This window comes from Saccopteryx leptura, chromosome 8, assembly GCF_036850995.1.
Source record: "Saccopteryx leptura isolate mSacLep1 chromosome 8, mSacLep1_pri_phased_curated, whole genome shotgun sequence".
In the NCBI taxonomy this organism is placed as follows: domain Eukaryota; kingdom Metazoa; phylum Chordata; class Mammalia; order Chiroptera; family Emballonuridae; genus Saccopteryx; species Saccopteryx leptura.
This window is the reverse complement of record NC_089510.1, coordinates 28835271-28859465: the sequence shown is the minus strand read 5'-3', so window position 1 is coordinate 28859465 and position 24195 is coordinate 28835271. Positions and strand designations below refer to the sequence as shown.

The following is a 24195-nucleotide window of genomic DNA, read 5'->3' as shown; positions in this document are numbered from 1 at the left end:
TTTAAACATTTTAAAATATTCTTTAGTTAATTTATACTTCTAGAGTATATATACATTCAGTATAAATCTTCATATTTTTTCAGTGGTATCCCTATTTTAATTTCTTCACCTATAAAATAAAAATAACATTATAGCATCCAAGTGAAAAGTAACCGTAAGTGAGGTTCTGGGGTTACGGCTTGGCTCATAGTTCCAGAAATACAGGCATGAACAAGTAATCAGAAGTGTGCCAACCGTGAGGAGGGCGAAACAGAGCACTGTGGGAGGGTAATGGGGCTGACCTGACTTGCCCTGGAGGTGAAGTGCAGCTTCCCTGGGCAAGTGGCACTTAACCCGGAGCTAGGCAGGTGTATAGGTGCTGGGTGCTGGGGTGGGAAGTGGCGGGGCGGTACTCAGGAGGCCAGAAAGAGTTCTTGTAATCAGTGCCATGGATCAGGCGGTCAGGATTTTAGAGTCAAAAGGGACTTGAAGGCATAATCTAGAGCAGGGGTCCCCGAACTTTTTACACAGGGGGCCAGTTCACTGTCCCTCAGACCGTTGGAGGGCCGGACTATAAAAAAACTATGAACAAATCCCTATGCACACTGCACATATCTTATTTTAAAGTAAAAAAAATAAAATGGGAACAAATACAATATTTAAAATAAAGAACAAGTAAATTTAAATCAACAAACTGACCAGTATTTCAATGGGAACTATGGGCCTGCTTTTGGCTAATGAGATGGTCAATGTCCAGTTCCATATTTGTCACTGCTAGCTGTAACAAGTGATATGACGTACTTCTGGAGCCATTACGCGTGCGTCCTGCATCACCGGAAGTACTGTATGTGAGCGATGCCGCGCTTTGTGGTGCGGCCACATACAGTACTCCACATACAGCATCCACATCCTGTGTTCCTCTCACTGACCACCAATGAAAGAGGTGTCCCTTCCAGAAGTGTGGCGGGGGCCGGATAAATGGCCTCAGAGGGCCGCAGTTTGGGGACCCTGCTCTAGAGCAGGGGTTTGGCTGCACACTGAACCCTGGATACAAATTGGAATCACAGGGAGAGAGCTCTTAAAAATTCCTATGCCTGTTTGCATACTTGATTAATTCAAACCTCTGAGAAGAGCACACAGACATCAGTGTCTGTTAAGAGCTTCTCAGTTGATTATGGTGTGTAGCCAGGTAGAGAACTATTATTCTGGAGCATGGTAATTAAAGAACTATTATTTTACCACTCTCTGTGTGATAGCACACTATACGAACTGTATTTTTTCTCATTTAAACAGTGACCACTCTAAAGTAGGTATCTCTGATTTACAGCTACAGAAACTGAGGCAAAGAAAAGAGAGACTAAATGATTTATCCAGGATTACACTTCTGATGTGTGATCAAGTCAGGATTTGAACCTAAGTTTGAATGTATACCTGTGCTTTTCTAATATGGTTCTCCACACTGGTTGCTTGTTAGAATCAACTGCAGACTTTCTCTCTTTTTTGCTAACACTTTTATTAACCCTTTAAATAGTGAGTTTTTTGTTAATCCTTTTAGTGAGGACGTACATGAGTGTCTGTGCTACTCAAAGGGTTATGATATCATTCACATGTCATAAATTCATCCTTTTAGTATGTACAATTCAGTGGATTTTAGTATAGTCACAGAGTTGTGTAACTATAACCACAATCATTTTTAGAACATTTTGTCATCCCAAAAGTAAGCCCTGTAACCCATTAGCCAACTCGCCATTGTCCCCGAACACTCTCGGCCCTAGACAACCACCAGTCACTTTCTATCTCCAATCTACTTCTAGATTTGCCTATTTTGGACATTTTATAGAAATGGAATCATATAACATATGTTCTTTGCAACAGCCTCCTTTCATTTAGCATAATGTTTTTAAAGATTTATCCATATTGTAGCATATATTCCATTTTTTTTATTGCTGAGGACTATTTCATTGTATGCGTATAATACATTTTATTTACTCATTCAACAGTTAATGGAAATTTGGATTTCGCTTTTTGACTTATGAATAGTGCTTCTATGAACATTTGTATACAAGTTTTGTGTGGACAGATTATTTTATTTCTCTTGAGTATGCAGCTAGGAGTGGAGTTGCTGGATCATATGTTAACTATGTTTAAGTGTTTGAGGACTTGATAGATTTCCCACAACAATTTCATCATTTTACATTCCCATCAGCAGTGAATGAAGTTTCTTCACATCCTCATCACCATTTGTTTTTTTTATTATATTGTACTAATCATGAGTGTGAAGAGGTGTCTCGTTTTGATTGGCATTTCCCTTGTAGGTAAAGATGTTTAACATCTTTTCATGTACTTAGTGGCAATTTGTATATCTTCTGTTCAGATGAAGAACTTTTAAAGCAAGCTTGAAGTTTCAAATATATTGATAATTAGACTAGTTAGAGCCTAGGCATGGATGTCTTTTTAGAACTCAGGTGATTCTAATATGCACCAGGGTGGAGAACCTCTGTACTGCCTTAAAGCCACAGTGCTCAGGTAAGGAGAATAGACCCAGAGACACCAGGCCCTGGTCAGAGTGGACCCAGACTGGATTCATATTCGGGAAGTGTTCTGTTACACTAGGTCTCTCAACTGCTTCTGTTTTAGCACCTCTCAGCGAGACAGAGCTAGTAATAGAGCAAGGCATATGATGTGGCAGCTTGCCCTCTAGTGCAGTGATTTTCAACCTTTGTTTCTCACGCACTCATAAACTAATTACTAAAGGAAAAGGGGCCCTGACCTCTTCTTCTTTAGGAACTAATTTACTTGTGCCATGAGATGAAAATGGTTGTATTTAGTCAGGGGCACTGACCTTAGTAATTAGTGTGTGTTTGTGCCATGAAAACAAAAGGTTGAAAATCACTGCTCTAGAGAATGCTGGTGGTGGTCGCTAGTAATGGAGGGAGGGGTTTTATGTTGAACGGTGCAACACTGTTTTGCCAGTTTCCTCCCGTCACCGTTTTTTATGACTTCTACATGTAACCCAATACTTGAGCCAGAGTCAGTGTTAATGCCCTTGGATAGGACACAGCTCTACAGAATGGTGCTAGAAAAACTCCATTATACATATATTTTTTTTTTTTACAAATTCAGATATAACCTAGGTAGAATTCTGTCAAGCACAGTGTCTTGCAGTAGAGAGGGGCTTTGCAGTATACACAGTTAGTAGATGAATAGGTGTTGTTGCAGTAGCTGACTCCCTGAGACATCCCACTTTTGCTGAGGATGAGACCACAAACCAGGCATTTTTTCCTCCAGTTATGTCTCTAGTCAGTCTATAAGCCTTGCATTTATAATGTATTTAGATTAAAGCAGAGATCATCTTACCAGTATGAATCCAGTTCCGTCTCTGGCACCTGACTTACCAAACTAGAACCTTTTCTACAGTAGCAAAAAATGGTAGATAGAGGGTCACACCAGACCTTGACATTGAGGTCTTGGATTTGTAGAAATTATTTTTCTCCCCACTTGAATAGCATTTACAACATACTTAGTATACAGAATAATATTGAATGTAAATTGTAATTGAAAAATTAATATATTAAACAAAAACATGATTAATGCTTTTATGTTAAAACTGTGACATTCTTGGCCCTGGCCGGTTGGCTCAGCTATAGAGCATCGGCCTGGCGTGCGGGGGACCCGGGTTCGATTCCCGGCCAGGGCACATAGGAGAAGCGCCCATTTGCTTCTCCACCCCCACCCCCTCCTTCCTCTCTGTCTCTCTCTTCCCCTCCCGCAGCCAAGGCTCCATTGGAGCAAGGATGGCCCGGGCGCTGGGGATGGCTCCTTGGCCTCTGCCCCAGGCGCTAGAGTGGCTCTGGTCGCGGCAGAGCGACGCCCCGGAGGGGCAGAGCATCGCCTCCTGGTGGGCAGAGCCTTGCCCCTGGTGGGCGTGCCAGGTGGATCCCGGTCGGGCGCGTGCGGAAGTCTGTCTGACTGTCTCTCTCCGTTACCAGCTTCAGAAAAATACAAAAAAAAACCAACAACAAAAAAACAAAACAAAAAAAACTGTGACATTCTCTTCATTAACTTTTTTACATGAAGCCCTTTATCTTAATTTCTTTATAGTTTGCTTTTTTAGAGACTGGACCCTTACCAAAATACTACTTGTTAAAATAGCAAGTTATATATATATAGAAGAGTAGTATGTCGTAGTGGTTTAATGCCCAGTTTCTGTGTACAAGTCTTAGCTCCATCACTTCTTAGCTACGTGACCTTGTGTGAGCTACTCGACCACAACTGAGCCTTAGTTTTCTCATCTGTAATCGGGAAATAATAGTGTCTGTTTCATACGGTTGCTTTTAAAGATACACTGAGATAACTTTGTCAAGTGCCTGTTACAGTGTTACGCACATGGTAGTTCCTTAATAAAAATGGCTTTTATTATGATGACCTGTACTTTGAGGTATTTGTGTTTTTACTAATTTATTTAGACACAAGGGAACAAAGCAAGAGCATGATGTTATTCAGTAAGATGAGTGGTTGGCACCTCCCGGAATTCACTGTGAGCACCTGGTACCCAGGCCACTTCAGCAGCTTCTAAGGCTCTTCTGTTCTGAAACGTCCATCTGGCCGTTTCAGACTTGCACCTTCGCTGAAGGACATTCCTAATTGCGTACATGAACTGTGGAGCTAACCTGAAGCCTTTTTAGGAGCTCCCTCTAGGAAGAAAAGGGGGCTGGGCATCTTTAGAACTCTCCAGATCTCCTTTTGGAATCAAAACTTCCCCAGCTACCCTGAGTGGTCCTGCTGTTTTCAGTGGTCCCTGTGGTCCTTTTGTAGAATGCTGCCTGGGTTCACCTGGAGAGAATCTCCCTAGAGTTGACTGTAGACCTGCTGTTTCTACAAACTTTCTTTCTTTTTTTTAAATTTTTTTATTCATTTTAGAGAGGAGAGGGAGAGGGGGGGAGGAGAGAGGAGAGACAGAGAGAGAGAAGGGGGGAGGAGCTGGAAGCATCAACTCCCATATGTGCCTTGACCAGGCAAGCCCAGGGTTTCGAACCGGCGACCTAAGCATTTCCAGGTCGACGCTTTATCCACTGCGCCACCACAAGTCAGGCCACTACAAACTTTCTGTCAAGTCAGGTCCCTTAGGTGTTAGGTAGGCTGGTATTCTGGGGTTAGGCAGACAAGGTGGATATTGCAGGAAGACTGGTTACTGATATGATCATTTCTGACCTATTAATGCAAGAAACCTTTTTTCTCTTCTAGGGATTGTTCTCTGAAGGGGAGACCATTTCATCTTTTCCGATTACTCATCCAATACCATGAGCCTGAGCTTTGTTCTTTTCTTGATACAAAGAAAATTACTCCAGACTCCTATGCACTCAACTGGGTAATAAAGTGAAAGTAGGAACACTTAATGAAAAATAGATTTCTGTGAAACTATAGTTTGGTTTTTTTGTCCCCAAGGAAGAGGAAGAAAAGTACTAATTATAGACCATTACTACTTAAACCAAAGGAATAAAATTGTGGCACTTCATAAATAGCTTGTTTTGTTCCTCACTTATGTTCCTCCCTTCAGCTTATTTTACGTGAAGTTTAGCCTTTTGTTGTTTTACAACAAAATATGACATTTATATAGATGGCTGCCTTTAGCCATTAAAAGTGTTTTTACGTTTAAACCTCTCCTTGGAATAGTTTCTGTATCTAATGAAAATTGAAAGTATCCCTGAGTTCATGCAATTTAAAACACAACTGGACTCTAGAGAAACTTACACAGTAACAATTTTTTATTTGGAAGAGAAAACCATAGAGCTCCTGAGACCTGTTGAGGAATATAAATATTGTCTCATCTATTTCAAATGATAGACAAGTAAACTTTGGGAGCAAGTCACATTTATATTGTTATTAAAATTTTCTTTGGTAGTTGGTTCTCACAGTTACCTCGTATGTTAAGTACTGTAATAATTATGCTAGTTGTCCTAGAGATCTTGGTGCATCATTATGTTAGCATGCTATAGCAGATACGTGGTAGTTACTTTAGTTAAGTACTGTAATAATTATGCTAGTTGTCCTAGAGATCTCGGTGCATCATTATGTTAGCATGCTCTAGCAGATACGTGGTAGTTACTTTAGTTAAGTACTGTAATAATTATGCTAGTTGTCCTAGAGATCTTGGTGCATCATTACGTTAGCATGCTATAGCAGATACGTGGTAGTTACTTTAGTGAAGTACTGTAATAATTATGCTAGTTGTCCTAGAGATCTTGGGGCATCATTACGTTAGCATGCTATAGCAGATACGTGGTAGTTACTTTAGTTAAGTACTGTAATAATTATGCTAGTTGTCCTAGAGATCTTGGTGCATCGTTATGTTAGCATGCTATAGCAGATACGTGGTAGTTGCTTTAGTTAAGTACTGTAATAATTATGCTAGTTGTCCTAGAGGTCTTGGTGCATCATTACGTTAGCATGCTATAGCAGATACGTGGTAGTTACTTTAGTTAAGTACTGTGATAATTATGCTAGTTGTCCTAGAGATCTTGGGGCATCATTACGTTAGCATGCTATAGCAGATACGTGGTAGTTACTTTAGTTAAGTACTGTAATAATTATGCTAGTTGTCCTAGAGGTCTTGGTGCATCATTACGTTAGCATGCTATAGCAGATACGTGGTAGTTACTTTAGTTAAGTACTGTGATAATTATGCTAGTTGTCCTAGAGATCTTGGTGTATCGTTATGTTAGCATGCTCTAGCAGATACGTGGTAGTTACTTTAGTGAAGTACTGTAATAATTATGCTAGTTGTCCTAGAGATCTTGGTGCATCGTTATGTTAGCATGCTATAGCAGATACGTGGTAGTTACTTTAGTTAAGTACTGTGATAATTATGCTAGTTGTCCTAGAGATCTTGGTGCATTGTTATGTTAGCATGCTATAGCAGATACGTGGTAGTTACATTAGCTTTCTAGATTATTTATCGCCACAACAACCTAGGAAAATGGGCACTAGTATTACGTACATTTTTCTTTTTTTTAACAGAAGTAAAAATGGAAGCTTTAAAGTTGGTTTAGTGCCCTGAGTCGAACAGCTTGTACCTGATTGCATTGTCCTTTGAATTTATACTTCTGCCTTTGGATTTCATATACTAAAGTTAAAATACAGGAGGTCCTCGGGTTATGACAGTTCCATTCTTACGATAGTGACATAACTTGAATTTGGTGTAAGTCTAAACACAACCTAGCCTAAGTCACTTACCTATTCTAACACAGTTGTAAAATCATAATCTAGAACATAAAAACACAGCTAAGCCACGGAAAAGAAGACTGCATATTCTTCCACCACTCACAACCAAACTGGTTTGCCCAACGAGTCCATAAGTACAATGCTAACTGGAAACCGAAATACGTCTCAATTTTTTTTAAGTTTTTATGGGAGTGAGTGTTGTAAACTCGAAACATAGAATGTCATAACCCGAGGACCCCTGTACACATTAAATTTCAGGTGCAGATAATTTAATGTAATGTTATTTATGCATATGCTTTAATACTTTTAAAAAAATCATTTCTAAATGGTTTATATTAGTCATTTCATTTCCTGATTACAGCTTGGAAGCCTTTTTGCATGTTACTGTTCCATTGAAGTCACTCAGGCAATATGGGATGGATATCTACAACAAGCAGATCCATTTTTTATTTATTTCTTAATGTTAATAATCCTTGTTAATGCAAAGTAAGTATCAAATTGGTTAGATTTTTCTCCTTTCTATTCTCAGGGTGCCCTGTTAATATTTAAGTCATCGGATTTTTTTTTTTTTTTTTTTTTTTTACAGAGAAGTTATTTTAGCACAGGAGTCTGACAGCAAAGAAGAAGTTATCCGTAAGTAGCATTTAATGTAGAGTAGTAAACATTCCTTATGTATAAATTTAGTCTGGAAGAACTCTGAGGTTTCATTCAACTCTGACACTCTTCTTTCAAGTCTAAACCTTAGACTGTTTTCCCGTTTTGCTATCCTTGTTCATTCATTCATTCACTCGTTAATGTTTTTTCACTCCTTTCCATCTATTTATTTGGTTTCATTGTTCAAATAGAAAGCCTTGCTATCCCCTCCTCAACCGTTCATCTTTTTCTCTTTCTCCATCCTTTCCTCCCTCCCTGTCTCGCTCCCTATCTCTTTCTCTCCCTCCGTCTTCCCTTCTCTCCTGTCACCCTCCCTCCCCAGCCCCTTCCTTCTTCCTCAGTTTACGGTTCACTGTTCTGCTTTCATAGTCTCTCTCCATTGGGAACCCTTTGCTCTCCTGTTGGGCTCTTCCCACTCTAGTCCCCGCACAGATTGAGCCGTTTTCTCTCTACATGGCCTGGCACTTTGTGCTGTCTGTATTACAGTGTTTATTTTGCTACATTTTAATGATTTCTTTTAACATTTCTCGCACAAGACAAGAGTTTCCTAGTAGTCAGGAACTACTTCTCAGACACTTATTGTCAGGGACCCTGGTATCTAATAGGTGTTTGTTAAATAAATCACAGTATTCTGATTAAGGCAGGTGAGTTTAATTTGATTGCCTGGCACTAGCAGAATTGCATGAACAATTCCTTTGGGAAATCTACTTTTCCCCAGTTTTAAAGACATTACTGTTGAGATTTCATTAATACAGTTTTTGTAATGTTGAGGACATTCCAGCTTTGATACCTAAATAATGTTCATTATTATATTCTTCTAAACAATTTTTTGAATGTTGTTTTATCTGTAATTCTGTTTCAGAATTCTTGGAAAAAACTCCATCCAGTTTGAATGTAGAAGATATAGAAGACCTTTTCTCTCTGGCTCAGTATTATTGCAGTAAAACGCCAGCTTCATTTAGGAAGGTAGATGACAAAAAGTAACTCAACTATTTAACATTTTATATTAATATATAAATATTTTGCCCATTGATTTGTGTTTTATATTATATCCATTTCAGTTAAAGTACTCTAGGCTGGTGTTCTTTTCTGTCTTTTCATGTGTTGTAGTATTGTGTGATTTTCCATTGTAAATAATCTCCCTTGAAGAAACAGATATATAAAGGATAGTATACATATATGCTACAAATTATCACACCTCTGTGCTGATTCTTAGTTACTTCTGATCATTAGAAAACGGGCTATGAGTTATCTCCTACATTAGTGTTCTCTTGACTTTAAAAATTGTATTACAAAGATCTGATGCAGCATGTATAACTATGCCGTGTGTGTGTGTGTGTGTGTGTGTGTGTGTGTGACAGAGACAGAGAGAGGGACAGACAGACAGGAAGGGAGAGAGATGAGAAGCATCAGTTCTTCGTTGCAGCTCCTTAATTGTTCATTGATTGTTTTCTCATATGTGCCTTCACCAGGGGGCTGCAGCAGAGCAAGTGACCCCTTGCTCAAGCCAGCGACCTTGGGCTTCAGCGACCCTGCGCTCAAGCTGATGACCTTGGGGTTTAAAACTTGGGTCCTTCGTATCCCGCCTGGTCAGGCTAATTATGTCTTTATTGAGTTCAGCTTTGCACAACTTGACTGATGCAGACCTGTCTTGTAAGCAGAGAAGGGCTACTTAAGCCTGACTAGGCAGTGGCACAGCGGATAGAACATTAACCAGGGACACTGAGGACCCAGGTTCTAAACCCCAAGTTCACCAGCTTGAGTGTGGTCTGTGGGGTTGCCGGCTTGAATGTGGGATCATAGACATGACCTGACATTCTGTGTCTTGAACCCAAGGTTGCTGGCTTGATTAAGGGGTCACTGACTTAGCTGGGGCTCCCCGGGGAAGGCACATATGAGAAAGCAATCAATGAACAACTGAGGTGCTGCAACTATGAGTTGATACTTATCTCTCTCCCTTCCTGTCTGTCTGCCTCTCCTCCCAATCTCACGTGCGCATGCTCATGTGCGCACTACAGAAAGGAAGAGGCCCCTCTGTCCCCTAGAGACCTGGACTCTTTCTCAGACCAGACAAGTGTATTCAAGAGAGAAGACGTCAGATTAGAAGCATGAGTGGTGTGAGCCCCTAGACAGTAAAACTGCAGGAAGTCGTCACAGCGGAGGAGGCACAGAAGTACCTGAACAGCTAGTACGGCTCACAGGTTTATCTGTGACTTCAAGTGCCAAGGAGAGCATTAACTGTCTTGTTTAAGGCATTCTACCATGATAATTTAGCTGGTTGGTGGCTATTATGTTACTGAAGCATTAAGATGAAGTTATGTTTACCATAGCATGTTTCAGAAGGCAGGTAAAGGAACGCCTTTAAGAGCATTTGCTTGAAACTAATTAAAAAGGAGATTTATTTTCTTTGTAGGGACTAATTTCAGCTATTTTAATAATTGCCTTATGTAGATCACCTCAGTTCCCAACAGTGCTAAGTCACATGAGATAGTTTAGGGTGCTGGATGAAAATGAATCCTTATCCTTTTCAGTCTTTTAAGAGGAACAGCTTTTGTTCTTCAGATATAGTAGTATCTGCACTTGCACTGGCTAATCAGAGCTGACTATATATACGTGTCTCACATAATTTACTCAGTTCATTTATGCATATGTTGTTTGTTTGTTTGTTTTGTTTTGTTTTTCCTTGTATTTTTTTTTTTTCTGAAGTTGGAAATGGGAGGCAGTCAGACAGACTCCCACATGTGCCCGACTGGGATCCACCTGGCATACCCACCAGGGGGCGATGCTCTGCCCATCTGGGGCATTGCTCTGTTGCAACCAGGGCCATTCTAGCGCCTGAGGCAGAGGCCATGGAACCATCCTTAGTGCCTGGGCCAACTTTGCTCCAGTGGAGCCTTGGCTGTGGGAGGGGAAGAGAGAGAGAGGAAGGAGAGGGGGAGGGGTGGAGAAGCAGATGGGCGCTTCTACTGTGTGCCCTGGCCGGGAATCGAACCCGGGACTCCTGCACGCCAGGCCGACGCTCTACCACTGAGCCAACCGGCCAGGGCCTATGCATATGTTTTTTATGAAAGGTTGTAAGTAGCCATTTTTAAAAATTTAGTATTTAACTACAGGTGATTGTATAGAAAATAACCAGAGAATGTGTTATTTCATTTCCTTTCATTTTGTGTGAACTCTGAGAGGGACTTTGTATGTAGTCTTGTAGCTTTTAGCTTATAAGATTTGAAAGGATATATTGTTTTAAAAGTCACATGACTCAAGGATGTTTTATAATTGTTACCTTTTATCATGGTTTATTAACATTTTTAGGGAGAAAATTTGATATTGTTTTTATAGTATTTTTAAATTTTTCTCTTCAAACAGGACAATCACCATCTGTTTGGAAGTACTTTGTTGGGAATTAAGGACGACGATGCAGACCTGAGCCAGGCTCTCTGTCTGGCCATCTCCGTGTCAGAGATCCTTCAAGCAAATCAGCTGCAGGAGGTAAGTCAGGGAGCCCAGGTTGTGTCAGGACTGCCCCTGTAAGTGCAAGGAACTGACATTGCCTCCCGGTGTGTCTTTCCACAAAATAAATGTACTACAGAAATGGGGCTCTTTTGCTTTTTTTAATGATTATTGTGTTAAGTCTTCTGTCTAGATCAGGGATAGTCAACCTTTTTATACCTCCTGCCCACTCTTGTATCTCTGTTAGTAGTAAAATTTTCTAACTGCCCACCGGTTCCACAGTAATGGTGATTTATAAAGTAGGAAAGTAACTTTACTTTGTAAAATTTATAAAGCAGAGTTACAGCAAGTTAAAGCATATAATAATAATTACTTACCAAGTACTTTATGTCAGATTTTCACTAAGTTTGGCAGAATAAATCTTTATAAAACAACTTGCTATAATTAAATCTATCTTTTTATTTATACTTTGGTTGCTCCGCTATGGCATACCGTGAAAGCTGGAACGCCCACTAGTGGGCGGTAGGGACCAGGTTGACTACCACTGCTCTGGATGGTCATTTTGAACAGTGTTGGTGTTATTTTAGTTGTCAACAACTAACAACTAGTTACGTTTAACACCAATTTTTGTAAATTGTTAAACATTTTTCATTTTTGCAAAGCAACTGATTGGTGTATAAAGTACTTAAAAGAGTGACTTTAGCATTTAACAGTTAAATTCTGGGTTGTTACACAGCTAATTGAATTACATGGTTAAAAGCCATAAAGCAGATGACAAAGGAGAGTTGAGGAAATACACCATAATTTTCTGTTACTTTTTTTATGAAGATTTAATAAGCCGGTTCTTCCAGTATATGTCTCCCCACCCCTGACTTTTTTTTGAGAGAGAAAGAGAGAGACAGGAAGGGAAAGAGATGAGAAGAATCAACACATAGTTGCGACACTTTAGTTGTTCATTGATTGCTTTTCATACGTGCCGTGACTGAGGGCTCCAGCCGAGCAGTGACCCTTGCTCAGCCAGTGACCTAAGGCTTACGCCAGCGACTCTGGGGTGGTGTTGGTCCCACACTCACGCTGGTGAGCCTGTGCTCAAGCTAGATGAGCCTCCACTCATGCCCACAACCTCGAAGCTTTGAACCTGGCACCCCAGGGTCCCAGATGGATGCTCTATTCACTGTGCCTCCGCAGGTAGGCCAGTGTATGTTCCTTATTACTAGTATTGCAGAGTCTGTCCATGCGTGTGTGGATCTGGAATGTGGGGTGTATTTACAAGGAGGGAAGAGGAATAGACAGGGAAAATGCCTTTGACAGTAGATCTTTTAGAAACAAGTAATTCACTTTTTCTTACTAGAACTATTATCTAAAAAGTAAATGAAAATATATAATCTAGTTTAATGAGACCCACGTGAACTTCTTCAGTCCAGACTGGCATTGTAGAACCGAAGCTCACCCACCAAAAGCCTTTAGTTCTTGTGTGAATTGAATTGTTGATGTTTATAGATTTATTTGCAGAAACAGGAATTGTATTTAGATACTTTGTAACTATGGTTTTTAAAATTTTTTTAACGTACTACACATTTAAAAAATTAAATTCCAATATACTATATGTAATTAGTTTAATAGCTCAAACTGACATTCTTCTGCTTCATATTTTAACACTTTCTGGTCAAGAACAGCATATACAAAATATTTTAATTATTTAAAATGAATAAAATTTTTTAGGATCTTGAAGTACTTTTTCTTGTATCTGTACTGATTGGGTCCTCCTGATTCTTTGTGAGATCAATTCTTTAATAAACCTATTCCCATTCCTTTGGTTAATTGTTGATATTATATTGTGTAAAGTGTAACTCATGGCAAATTCCAGCACCTCTGAAAACTGTTTCTTTCCTAGGAGGGAGTCCGATTCTTCGTGGTGGATTGCCGTCCTGCGGAGCAGTACAATGCGGGGCATTTATCCACTGCTTTCCACTTAGATTCTGATCTGGTTAGTAAAAGTGCTGGTCACATTTTTTATTTTTATTTTTTTAAAGATTTTATTGATTTTACAGAGAGAGGAGAGGGGAGCGAGAAGTATCAGCTAATAGTTCTTCCTATTAGTTGTTCATTGGTTGCTTCTTGTATGCGCCTTGACCCGGCAAGCCCAGGGTTTCGAACCAGCAGCGTAAGATAAATCTTTTTCTCTTTAGCCCGTAAATACACATGTATCTAATTGGGGATGTTTCCCTTTCTCTTAAAGGAGGGAGTCTCTGCCCTGATGAGAACAGTGTTGCTCTCAGGTTGTCTTTTCACCCAGGACACCCTATGGGCATCATACCGGATAGATGAAAACATTGTTTGATGTGGCTTACCCTTGCTATGTCAGTAACTTCTAAATTTTTTACTATAAGCTACCCGATATAGTGCTTAGCACGGTGCCTTGCACCTAGTTAGTACTCTATAAATATTAGCTCTTATTATAATTGGGTAAGTATTCTAAAGGTTTTTATTAAAAGCCTTTTTTTCCCCATCATGAGTACTTATGCATGTACTAAACTAATATTTAATAAGGGTAGTATTTGGCATATAGGTACCAGGTTGTTAAATTGCTATCCTCAGGTCACCTTATTGAAGAAGTCAATTAAATAGACAACTAAATGTTGTCAGAGACGCTTAGAGAGTTGGTAGACCTGGGACTGACGTCATGTAAGCTGCTCTGAGTGTATTGGAGCCTCAGGGATAGGGAAGATGGAAAGAGGAGTAGCTCCTTTTGCTGGCGGAGCAGTCTCCCCTCGCCCCAGCCTGTCTGACAGAGTTGATGCTAAGGCTGAAAGGGTTGTAGAAGTGCCTGGGAGGTTTTGAGAGGAATCTCATGGAAAATGGAGATAAAACAACCCAGAGAGTTCGGGACACTAGGTGAAGAAAACAATCCTAGTTTGTGTGCATGCTGAAAGTGAACTAGCTGCCTTCTCTTTCTTGATTCATCCAGGAAGACAAATGGTTTTAAAATTTACTCAAGTGATTCATGATTACTTGAATTTAAAAAATATTCAAAGAGAATCTCTAGAGTTAACTAACAGCTTGCTTAATCGTCTAGACTTTTAATATATATTTACATTTCTCCTAATTCACTTTTTTTTACTTGGCTCTTCATTCATTGAGTCACTTAACAGTTTCTTAGAGATCTTTCCACTTAAGTACATTTTTTTAATGGCTGTATAGTGCACAGATACCTTAATTTATTGTTTAATTGATGTACGTTTGAGTTGTTTTCAATTTTTTAAAAATATTTTATTGATTTTTAGAGAGACAGGAGAGAGAGAGGGGGGCGGAGGGAGAGAGAGAGACAGGAATATCGATCTGTTCCTGTCTGTGACCTGGCTGGAGATCGAACCAGCAACCTTTGTGCCTTGGTACGATGCTCTAACCACCTGAGCTATCTGGCCAGGGCTGTTTGCAGTTTTCTTATAATGATCAGTGCAGTCAACATCCTGGTACAGATATTGTTACCTCGTACAAATATTTCTGTAAAATAGACTCCTAAAAGTAGAATTGTTGGGTTGAGGGGCGTGGGTGTATAAAATGTTACTAGAGACTGCCATATTGCCCTTTAAAAAAGGCCGACCAGTTTACACTTTACAACTGCACATGAGAATGATTGTTGTCTACCGTCAGCATTGTAGGACACTATCAATTATTTTTTATTTTACAAGAATGATGAGTAAAAAGCAGTAATTGCTAGTGATATTAGCATCTTTTTGTGAGTGTGCTTTTTTTTTTTACAAATTGCTTTTATAGTATATCCATTTTTCTGTTGGATTTTCACTGTGCTTTTTTTTAATGTAGCTTCCAGTATATTAGTTGTAAATGTTTTTGTAGTTATTGGCATACTTGTTTTATTGAGGGTAAGAAATTAATTTTTCATTCCTTTATCTCTAGTGTCTAGAGTAGTGCTGATAAATCTGGCTGTCCTCTAAGAAATACAGGGCTTGGCCTGTAAGTGGGAGTAGAAAACATAGCTTGTTTTGGATGTCTTGTTTTTAATCAGGGGCCATTCCTCTCATTGTTAGCCTTTTCTTGTCCTGACACCTGAGCATCACTTTAGTAAGAAATAAACAATAACCACACATTGTTTCTAGATTTATTCTTTTTGCATATTGGTATATGTGTATCATGGACCAGTATATATTGCCAATTTAATCTTTCTCTGAATTTTCACTTTTTGGTTTAATACAGATACATTTATACATATTTTTTTCTTATCTCAGGGATTTTAGTTACAAGAGCCTTTTCAGGTTTTTTTTGTTTTGTTTTCATGGTGGCTATTTACATTTCTTTTCCTGGAAAAGTTTCAGGTTTTTTAGATATTTGTGAAGCGTAGGCTTGGCACATTTTTAATGTTTTAAAAATTGTCCAGATGCTCCAGAATCCGTGTGAGTTCGCCCAGTCGGTGAAGTCCCTGCTGGAGGCCCAGAAGCAGTCCATGGAGTCCGGCTCCGTGGCCGGCGGGGAGCACCTGTGTTTCATGGGCAGCGGCCGAGAGGAAGAGGACATGTATATGAACATGGTCCTGGCGCACTTTCTACAGGTACGCCGGCCGCTCGTGCCTGTCACCTTTCATCGGTCCTCAGTTTTGTGCTCTTATCTACATTGTCACATTTATCTGTATTTTTTTTCTTTACAGCTTATCTATATTGTCTTGACAAGAAAGGCCTTTTCTCCAACATTTTTCTTACATTCTTCTCAGGTTTATTTTCTATGTTTAAGTCTTAAACCATCTGAAATGTTTTTCTGTGTACCTCTTTGTGCCAAAGTCCATAATGTCAAAGAAAAGTCCAGAAAATTAACATATAATTTTATATTAGATTTGTCACTTTATAGAATTATCAGAAGTTTTCATTAAATCGCATTTGTAAATATTTTAAATTTTATTTTTCATTACAGAAAAACAAAGAATATGTGAGCATTGCCAGTGGAGGATTTATGGGTAAGATTTTGATTTATGTACCCCTTTGCCTCCACTTTTCAGTGGGAATTAGGTTATCATCAGAGCTGATTATACTCTCTGCAGTCATTTAGACTACAGACAATATAATAGGCAATTGAAATAAATAAATATTTAATGGAAGACTCTGTAAATAGATGTGTTTAATTAGCTTGTATTTGCAAAAAAAAAAAAATTGTAAAGCTGCACGACAAACTGTCCACACGATTTGGCTCCACAGAGGAGTAGGAGAGGGCTGGGAGACCAGAGGGGGGGACGCTGCTCACTGCAGACCCTCTACTGTGGCTTCTTATTTTGTTTTCATTTCATTGTTGCACTATTTGAAGGTATTAGCTGCTGAAAAACAATGTTGGCTCAATGGAATGAAACAAACGGCTGATAGGCTGATATTTTTAAATCTGCAGACTAACATCTGGTTATCTAGGATGGTAAAATAATTTGACAAAACCTCTGCAGGCAAATATTTGAGACTTTATGAATAATTAGGTCTGAGTAATAAGATTGTAAAAAGTTTTGATCTCTACAAAAGGTGTTTTTAAAGGGACAAACTTGCAACTAGTAAATGAGTCCTGGAATACTACTGTACAGTAGAGAGAATATTGACAGTGATACTGTATTATAATCATCAGACTTGCAAAAAGACTAGATCTCAATTATCCCACCACAAAAATGAAATGGTAACTATTTATAATTATCTTACGTTATAGCTTAGAATTTTGGGCAGATTTGGACCTATTTCCTCTTGGTCTTTGTTGATATTAGCAAGGCTTATGTTTATCTCCCATATATCATGGCCTAATAATTAATTATCTTTGAGGCTCCTACATAGAGTGATCTACAAAAGGAATAGGTCTTAAGCAACTATCAATTTTTTATTTTCCAAGAAAAACCTTTCTTTCCATAACAATTAATGTCTAAGATTGCTTTTTTTTATTATGGCGAAGATAATTGATGTCTCTTTATGATAAAACAAAAGCCACCATAGGCTTTTTTTTCCAGTTTCAGTTTCCATTCAGTATTACTTTGTGTTCATTTCAGATGTAACTGTAGGTTTTCTGTTCATCTTTTTTGTCATAAAATAATGTTGCCGAGATCATTTTTAATACTTGAAAGATTACCTTCCAAAAAGGAAGATATCAAGTCTATACATACAGTTATTGTCACCTTTAGGATCAGGGCAGAGAAATAACGTGTCCAGAGGGCATTAGAAGGAAGAGAGGAGGGCAAGTCTTTCCGGAGCTTAGAGTCCTTCACTCCTTTTCAAAGATGGAGAAAGAAATACTTGTGATTATGTCTTTGGATTCTTTTTCATTCAGCTATGACGGGTTTATTATATCTCTCTCATAAGGAATCTTCCCAAAAAGGGTTGGTGTGTCAGGTGTCGTTTTTCTTAATATTTATCTTAAGCACTACAGCAGCACTTGGCAGACATTAACGTGGATGGACCAGAAAATGGATATGGCCATTGGATTGCTAGTACCTCAGGCTCAAGGAGCAGTATCAGCTCTTCTGTTGATGTAAGTATGTGTGTCAAATGTGTCACCACATTCAGATAAATGCCCCGAAAAGGTGATTGACTACTAAACCCCCATCATAGCAGAGTGGAGTACAAGTATTTCAGACTCGCGTAGTGAGGAGTCATGTTCCAGTGAGGTCACTGAAGTGATTGATGGAGCAGCGCGCACAGCTGCCCCAGCCTGGAGTGCAGGGGCTCTTCCTGCTGCACTCGGGTTTCTCTCAGACTCGCGTAGTGAGGAGTCATGTTCCAGTGAGGTCACTGAAGTGATTGATGGAGCAGCGCGCACAGCTGCCCCAGCCTGGAGTGCAGGGGCTCTTCCTGCTGCACTCGGTTTTCTCTCAGACTCGCGTAGTGAGGAGTCATGTTCCAGTGAGGTCACTGAGGTGGTGGAGCAGCGCGCACAGCTGCCCCAGCCTGGAGTGCAGGGGCTCTTCCTGCTGCACTCGGTTTTCTCTCAGACTCGCGTAGTGAGGAGTCATGTTCCAGTGAGGTCACTGAAGTGGTGGAGCAGCGCGCACAGCTGCCCCAGCCTGGAGTGCAGGGGCTCTTCCTGCTGCACTCGGGTTTCTCCCTCTCCCCGCAGCTGCTGTCAGCTAGTGACAGGTTTTCTGCTCTGAGACATCAGTGGAGAGAGGTCTGAGTTCTGTGATGAGCTGGCACTCTCAAGTCAGCCAATTTTAGGAATCTCGTTGTTATTTTGGACCAGGATAATACTGAGGCTTGTGGTCGCATCTCCTTCATACCCTGTCTGCCCCCCCCATCATAAACTTAGATGAGAATTCAGTCGCCACTTGAGAATGGGCCCTGCAGAGGAAGACAGGAGCCCACTGCCAATCCGTCATAGTTAACTTTTAGTTATTCTGATGCATATTGCTGCAGGGTTCTGCTGTATTGGATAAATCCATTTTTCTTTTCTACTTTGGAAATCTTTTGTACTTTTTTAGTATTTCATGTCAAATTAGATGTCATTAAATCATTTTCTTAAGTAGTACTCATCTATGTAGTGATTATTCTTTAAAGCAGAAAGAGAAGGAGAACTGCAGTACAGAGTCATGGGTACTAGCTCTGCTTACAGGTGTGACATAGCGGGTGCTCAGGTTTTTGTCTCTGCAACTTCATGATCTGCAGTAAGATCTTTTCAGCTCTGTTTCTTCGTCTGTGCGATACAAATCCTGATCACAGAGCCTTCCTCATAAAGGGGACATGAAGATTAGATGTGCAAGTGAATGTCAGGTTTAGTGCCTAGCTCTTAACTATTTAATAAAAGTTATCAAGTTATAACTCATTAGATGTATTGAGGTTTATCTTTAGCTCTATAAGTCAAAGCAAATTATTATCAAGTTATCGGCAAATAAGGCTTCTCTGAAAATTAAGTTTTCAACTTGATCCTCCAGGTAGCTAAGAATTCTTCACGAGAGATCACCATTTACTTAATAAACTTGCTATTTTAATTTTTAATAATTAAATACTGTTTAAATTTTTATGTTAATTATATGGACATATTATACTTTATTCAGTTAGTCCCCTATTATTGAATATTTACATTGCTTTCAGTCTTGTTTTTCTTATAAACACTACTACGATTTATGTAGTAACGTATTTCCGTATGTCATGATTATTTTAGTTTTAGAAGTGGAATAACTTGATTAAAAGATTGCTCATCACTATCCCTAGAATTCTACATTATTATCAAATTTCCCTTCAGAAAAACATTCTAATTTATGTTTCTACCCACAGCATTGGGTATTCTGTTGAAGTTTTTATCTTCAGATTTGAAAAATACTGATTGAGGCTTATAAAGAAACAGTCTTAAAAGATGTGTTGGATTCAAAAAGTACCAAAAAATGTCCACAGGTAGTATAATTTGGTTTTGAATTTGGATATGAAAATAGAAACAAGGTTTTGTGTTGATGAGTTAATGACTTATTTCTCATAAAAATATAGTAGCATCATGTATAAATATGAAAAGTATAAAAACAAAACTACCTGCAGCCCTGTTAGTGATAACTGCTCTTTATATTTTGAAATATGTCAGTTCTTTTTAAATGCATGTATATTTTAGTATTTTATTTTAAAAAGTAATGATCAGATTATACACATGATTTTATTTTCTGCCTTTTCACTGAAACATAGCATTTTTCAGTATTTTTAAATGCTTTTTTTTTAAGCATGGTTTTTTTTATGTTTGTATAATTTTCCATTAAATAGCACCTAAATCCTAGGGCACTTTCTGATTATTTCCTTCCAATAAATTCTGAAGAGGATTGGTACACTTTGAAACTTCTTACACCTGTCACCAGTTTGCCCTCTAGGGTACATGGGAGCAATCCTGTGAAATAATTTAAGAATTATACTCACCCCTATTATATTAGGTACTCCAAGATAATGCTTTTTGAGAAATTAGAAGCCTAAGTGAAAATATTTTAAAAAGCAGAATATTTACAAGAAATAAATGTTTAAAACTTTAGCTATGTGAGCCCTGGCCAGTTGGCTTAGCGGTGGAGCATTGGCCTGGTTTGTGGAAGTTCCACATTGATTCCTGGTCAGGGCACACAGGAGAAGTGACCATCTGCTTTTCCACCCCTCCCCATTCCCTTCTCTCTCTCTCCCTCTCCCTCTCCCTCTCCCTCTCCCTCTCCCTCTCCCTCTCCCTCTCCCTCTCCCTCTCCCTCTCCCTCTCCCTCTCCCTCTCCCTCTCTCTCCCTCTCCCCCCCCTGTTTCTCTCCCATAGCCATGGCTCAAATGGTTCAAGTTGGCCCCGGGCATTGAGGATGGCTTGATGGCCTCGCCTCAGGTGCTGAAATAGCTTGGTTGCTAGCAGTGGAGCAGCTGCCCCAGATGGGCAGAGCATCGCCCTGTAAGGGGCTTGCTGGGTGGATTTCGGTCAGGGCATATGTAGGAGTCTGTATCTCTGCTTCCCCACTTCCCATCTCTCATTTAATGAAAAAGAAAGAAAAAAATTTAGCTATGTGAATGATTTGCTGATTACAGGCATCCCCCGCATTTTGTGCTTTATTTAATTGTACTTCACAGATATCACATTATTTAAAAATTGAACTTGTGGTCACCTTGCATCAAGCGAGTTTCTTGGCATCATTTCTCAACAGCATTTGCTCATTTCATGTATCTATTACATTTTGGTAGTACTTATGTAATATTGCAAAATTTTTCATTATTTTTTGTTATGATTATCTCTGATCAGTGATCTTTGAAGCTATTATTGTTCATTGTTTTGGGGTGGCATGAACTGCATCTGTAGAAGACAGTAAACTTAAAAATATGTGTGTTTTAATGGCTCCACTGGTCGGTTCATTTCTCCCTGCCCCCTTGGGCCTCTCTATTCTCTGAGACACAACAATATTGAAATTAAGCCAGTTGCTAACCTACAGTGGCCTCCAAGTGTTCTAAGTGAAATGAAGAGTTTCCCATCTCTCACTTTAAATCAAAAGCTAAAAATGATTAAGCTTAGTAAGGAAGGCATTTCGAAAGGTGGGGATTAATGTTTTCGTGCCTGCTAATACCACATCCATTCTGCAGCCCATGGAGCAAGAAGTAATTTATTAGAAAGAAATTTTGTAAGGCTATAGCTGCCATAGCTAGTGATTCCTTTGATGGATCTGTGTAAATTGAAAACCTCTGGAAGGCTTCACCATTCTACAATAGATGCCATTAAGGCCACTTGTGATTTATGGGAAGAGGTCAACATATCAACATTAATAAGAGTTTGGAAGAAGTTGATTCCAACTCCAATGGATGATTTTGAAGGGTTCAAGACTTCAGTAGAGAAAGTAACTGCAGATGTGGTGGAAAGAGCAAGAGGAATAGAATTAAAAGTGACTCTTGGAGATGCCACTTTATTGCTGCCATTTAATGAATGTGGAGTTGCTTCTTCTGAATGAGCAAACAGAGTGGTTCCTTGAGATGGAATCTACTTCTGGTGAAGACGCTGTGAAGACTGGGATGACAACAGAAGACTTAGAATAGTATATAAACGTACATATACTATTTCTTTTTAAGCGAGCGAGAGAGAAGACAGATAGGGACAGACAGGAAGGGAGAGAGATGAGAAGCATCAGTTCTTCGTTGTAGCACTTTAGTTCATAGATTGCTTTCTCATATGTGCCTTGATGAGGGAGAGGTACTCCAGCAGAGCCAGTGACCCCTTGCTCAAGCCATCAATCTTGGGCTCAAGCCATTGACCATGGGGTCATGTCTGTGGTCCCAAGTTCAAGCCAGTGACCTTGCACTCAAACTGGTGAGCCAGCGCTCAGGCCAGCAACCTCGGAGTTTTGAACCTGGGTCCTCTGTGTCCCAGGCCAACACTCTATCCACTACATCACCGCCTGGTCAGGCTAAACTTCTATATGCTATTTACTTATAGTTTATATATACTAATAGTTGATAAACCAGCAGCAGGGTTTGAGAGGATTGACCCCAATTTTGAAAGAAGTTCTACTGTAAGTAATATGGTTTCAAATAGAATTTCATAGTCCAGAGAAATTGTTTGTGAAAGGAAGAGTCAGTTGATGAGGCACACTTTACTGCTGTCCTGTTGTAAGAAATTTCCAGTCCCCCAAACCTTCAGCAAGTACTACCCTGATCAGTCAGCAGCCATCAACATCGAGGCAAGATCCTCCCAGCAAAAAGATTAAACTCGCTGAAGGCTCAGATTATGGTTAGCATGTTTTATTAATGAAATGTTTTTTTAATTAAGGAACGTACACTTTTTTTATTTTTATTTAGACATAATGCTGTCGCACTCTTATAGGCAACAGCATAGTGTAAATGTAACTTTTCTATGTCTGGGAAACGAAAAGGTTGTGACCCGCTTTAGTGCAGTTGTGTGCTTGATTGTGATGGTCTGGGTCTGAACCTGCGGTAGCCTGCGTGCTTCTGCTCGTTTTTATAGACTATTCTGAGTTAAGAAAAGGTCAGTGTCTTCATTGCTTATTGGAAGGTAATTTCACACTCCCCACCATTTATATATTCAGTATCCTCATTTTTTATTTCCATCTTCGATTTCTATAATGGTTTCACCTAGTGTGTCAGTTTGCTAGGACTGCCATGTCAAAGTACAATTGATTGTGTGGCTTAAACAGCAGAAATATTTCTCAACATTCTGGAGGCTAGATGTTCAGGATGAAAGTGTTGGCAGGTGTGATTTCTTCTTAGGCCTCTCTCTGGCTTGCAGAAGCCACCTTCTTGCTCTGCCAGCACGTGGCCTTTTTTCTCTGCAGGTGCATCCCTGGTGTCCTCCCTCTTCTGTAGGGACACCAGTCATATTGGATTGGGGCCCACTTATGATCTCATTTAAACTTAATTACCTTGTTAAAGGCCCTACCTCCACATATAGTCACTTTCTGAGATACACAGGAGTTAGGACGTTAACATAGGGATTTAGGGGACAGAGAGGACACGTCGGTCCATTTCATCTAGAAAACCTTTAGCTGTGGTATGTCTGCCAATTGACTGGAGAGGGATTCTTTAGTAATTTCTTTTTTTCCTTCCCAGGGTGAATCTTCTAATGGCTCAAATGATAGAGGAATGAAATCACTAGTAAATAAAATGACTATTGCTTTGAAGACAAAATCTGTTAATGTCAGGGAAAAAGTTATCAGTTTTATTGAAAATACGTCAACTCCTGTGGACCGGTGAGTGGCTTGTGTGGTATGAGTTTATGATGAATAACTAAAACTAGAGACAAGTATCATAGAGTAAATATTAGTTGACTTGAATGTGTTCTAAAAAATGGCCATAAAGTACATTTTTATTAAATGGTTTCAGTTTTTATTATTATACTTGTGAGATGTAAAATTTGTCTACAGGCTGCTTTCTTTTCTCCCACTGATCAAAATAGGTGCCATTCATTAAAAAAATACTCAAATACTATTTTGTGTTTTACACTTCATGTGGTGCTGCTTCCCACTTGGCAAATAGATGGGAATCATCTGCTAAGTGCAGTAATGTCATAGCAGGAACCTCTCCCTCTGCATCAGGAATTTAAAGCCTAGAAAATTTGGTCATGCTAAATAAAGCAGAAATCTGTTTTCTTAAGTTTAAGAGTTCAGATCCTTGCCTGACCAGGTGGTGGCGCCGTGGATAGAGCGTCAGACTGGGGTGTGGAGGACCCAGGTTTGAGACCCTGAGGTCGCCAGCTTGAGTGCGGGCTCATCTGGTTTGAGCAAAGCTCACCAGCTTGAGCCCAAGGTCGCTGGCTCGAGCAAGGGGTTACTCGGTCTGCTGAAGGCCTGCGGTCAAGGCACATATGAGAAAGCAATCAATGAACAACTAAGATGTCACAACGAAAAACTAATGATTGATGCTTCTCATCTCTCCGTTCCTGTCTGTTCCTGTCTATCCCTCTCTCTGTCTCTGTTAAAAGAAAAAAAAA

At 39.6% G+C, this 24195-nt stretch overlaps 1 protein-coding gene across 2 annotated transcripts in view; it reads left to right on the top strand.

The window, feature by feature from the left end:
* The window catches only part of TBC1D23 (TBC1 domain family member 23), a 56130-nt gene that overhangs the window by 18409 nt on the left and 13526 nt on the right, over positions 1 to 24195 (top strand). For both annotated transcript variants that reach the window (XM_066347797.1, XM_066347796.1), the window contains exons 5-14: positions 5224 to 5347; positions 7562 to 7686; positions 7787 to 7833; positions 8717 to 8820; positions 11218 to 11340; positions 13196 to 13288; positions 15698 to 15868; positions 16225 to 16267; positions 17693 to 17802; positions 23316 to 23455. In XM_066347797.1, the coding sequence (XP_066203894.1) occupies positions 5224 to 5347; positions 7562 to 7686; positions 7787 to 7833; positions 8717 to 8820; positions 11218 to 11340; positions 13196 to 13288; positions 15698 to 15868; positions 16225 to 16267; positions 17693 to 17802; positions 23316 to 23455 (1080 nt within the window). The remainder of the gene's footprint in view (positions 1 to 5223; positions 5348 to 7561; positions 7687 to 7786; positions 7834 to 8716; positions 8821 to 11217; positions 11341 to 13195; positions 13289 to 15697; positions 15869 to 16224; positions 16268 to 17692; positions 17803 to 23315; positions 23456 to 24195) is intronic.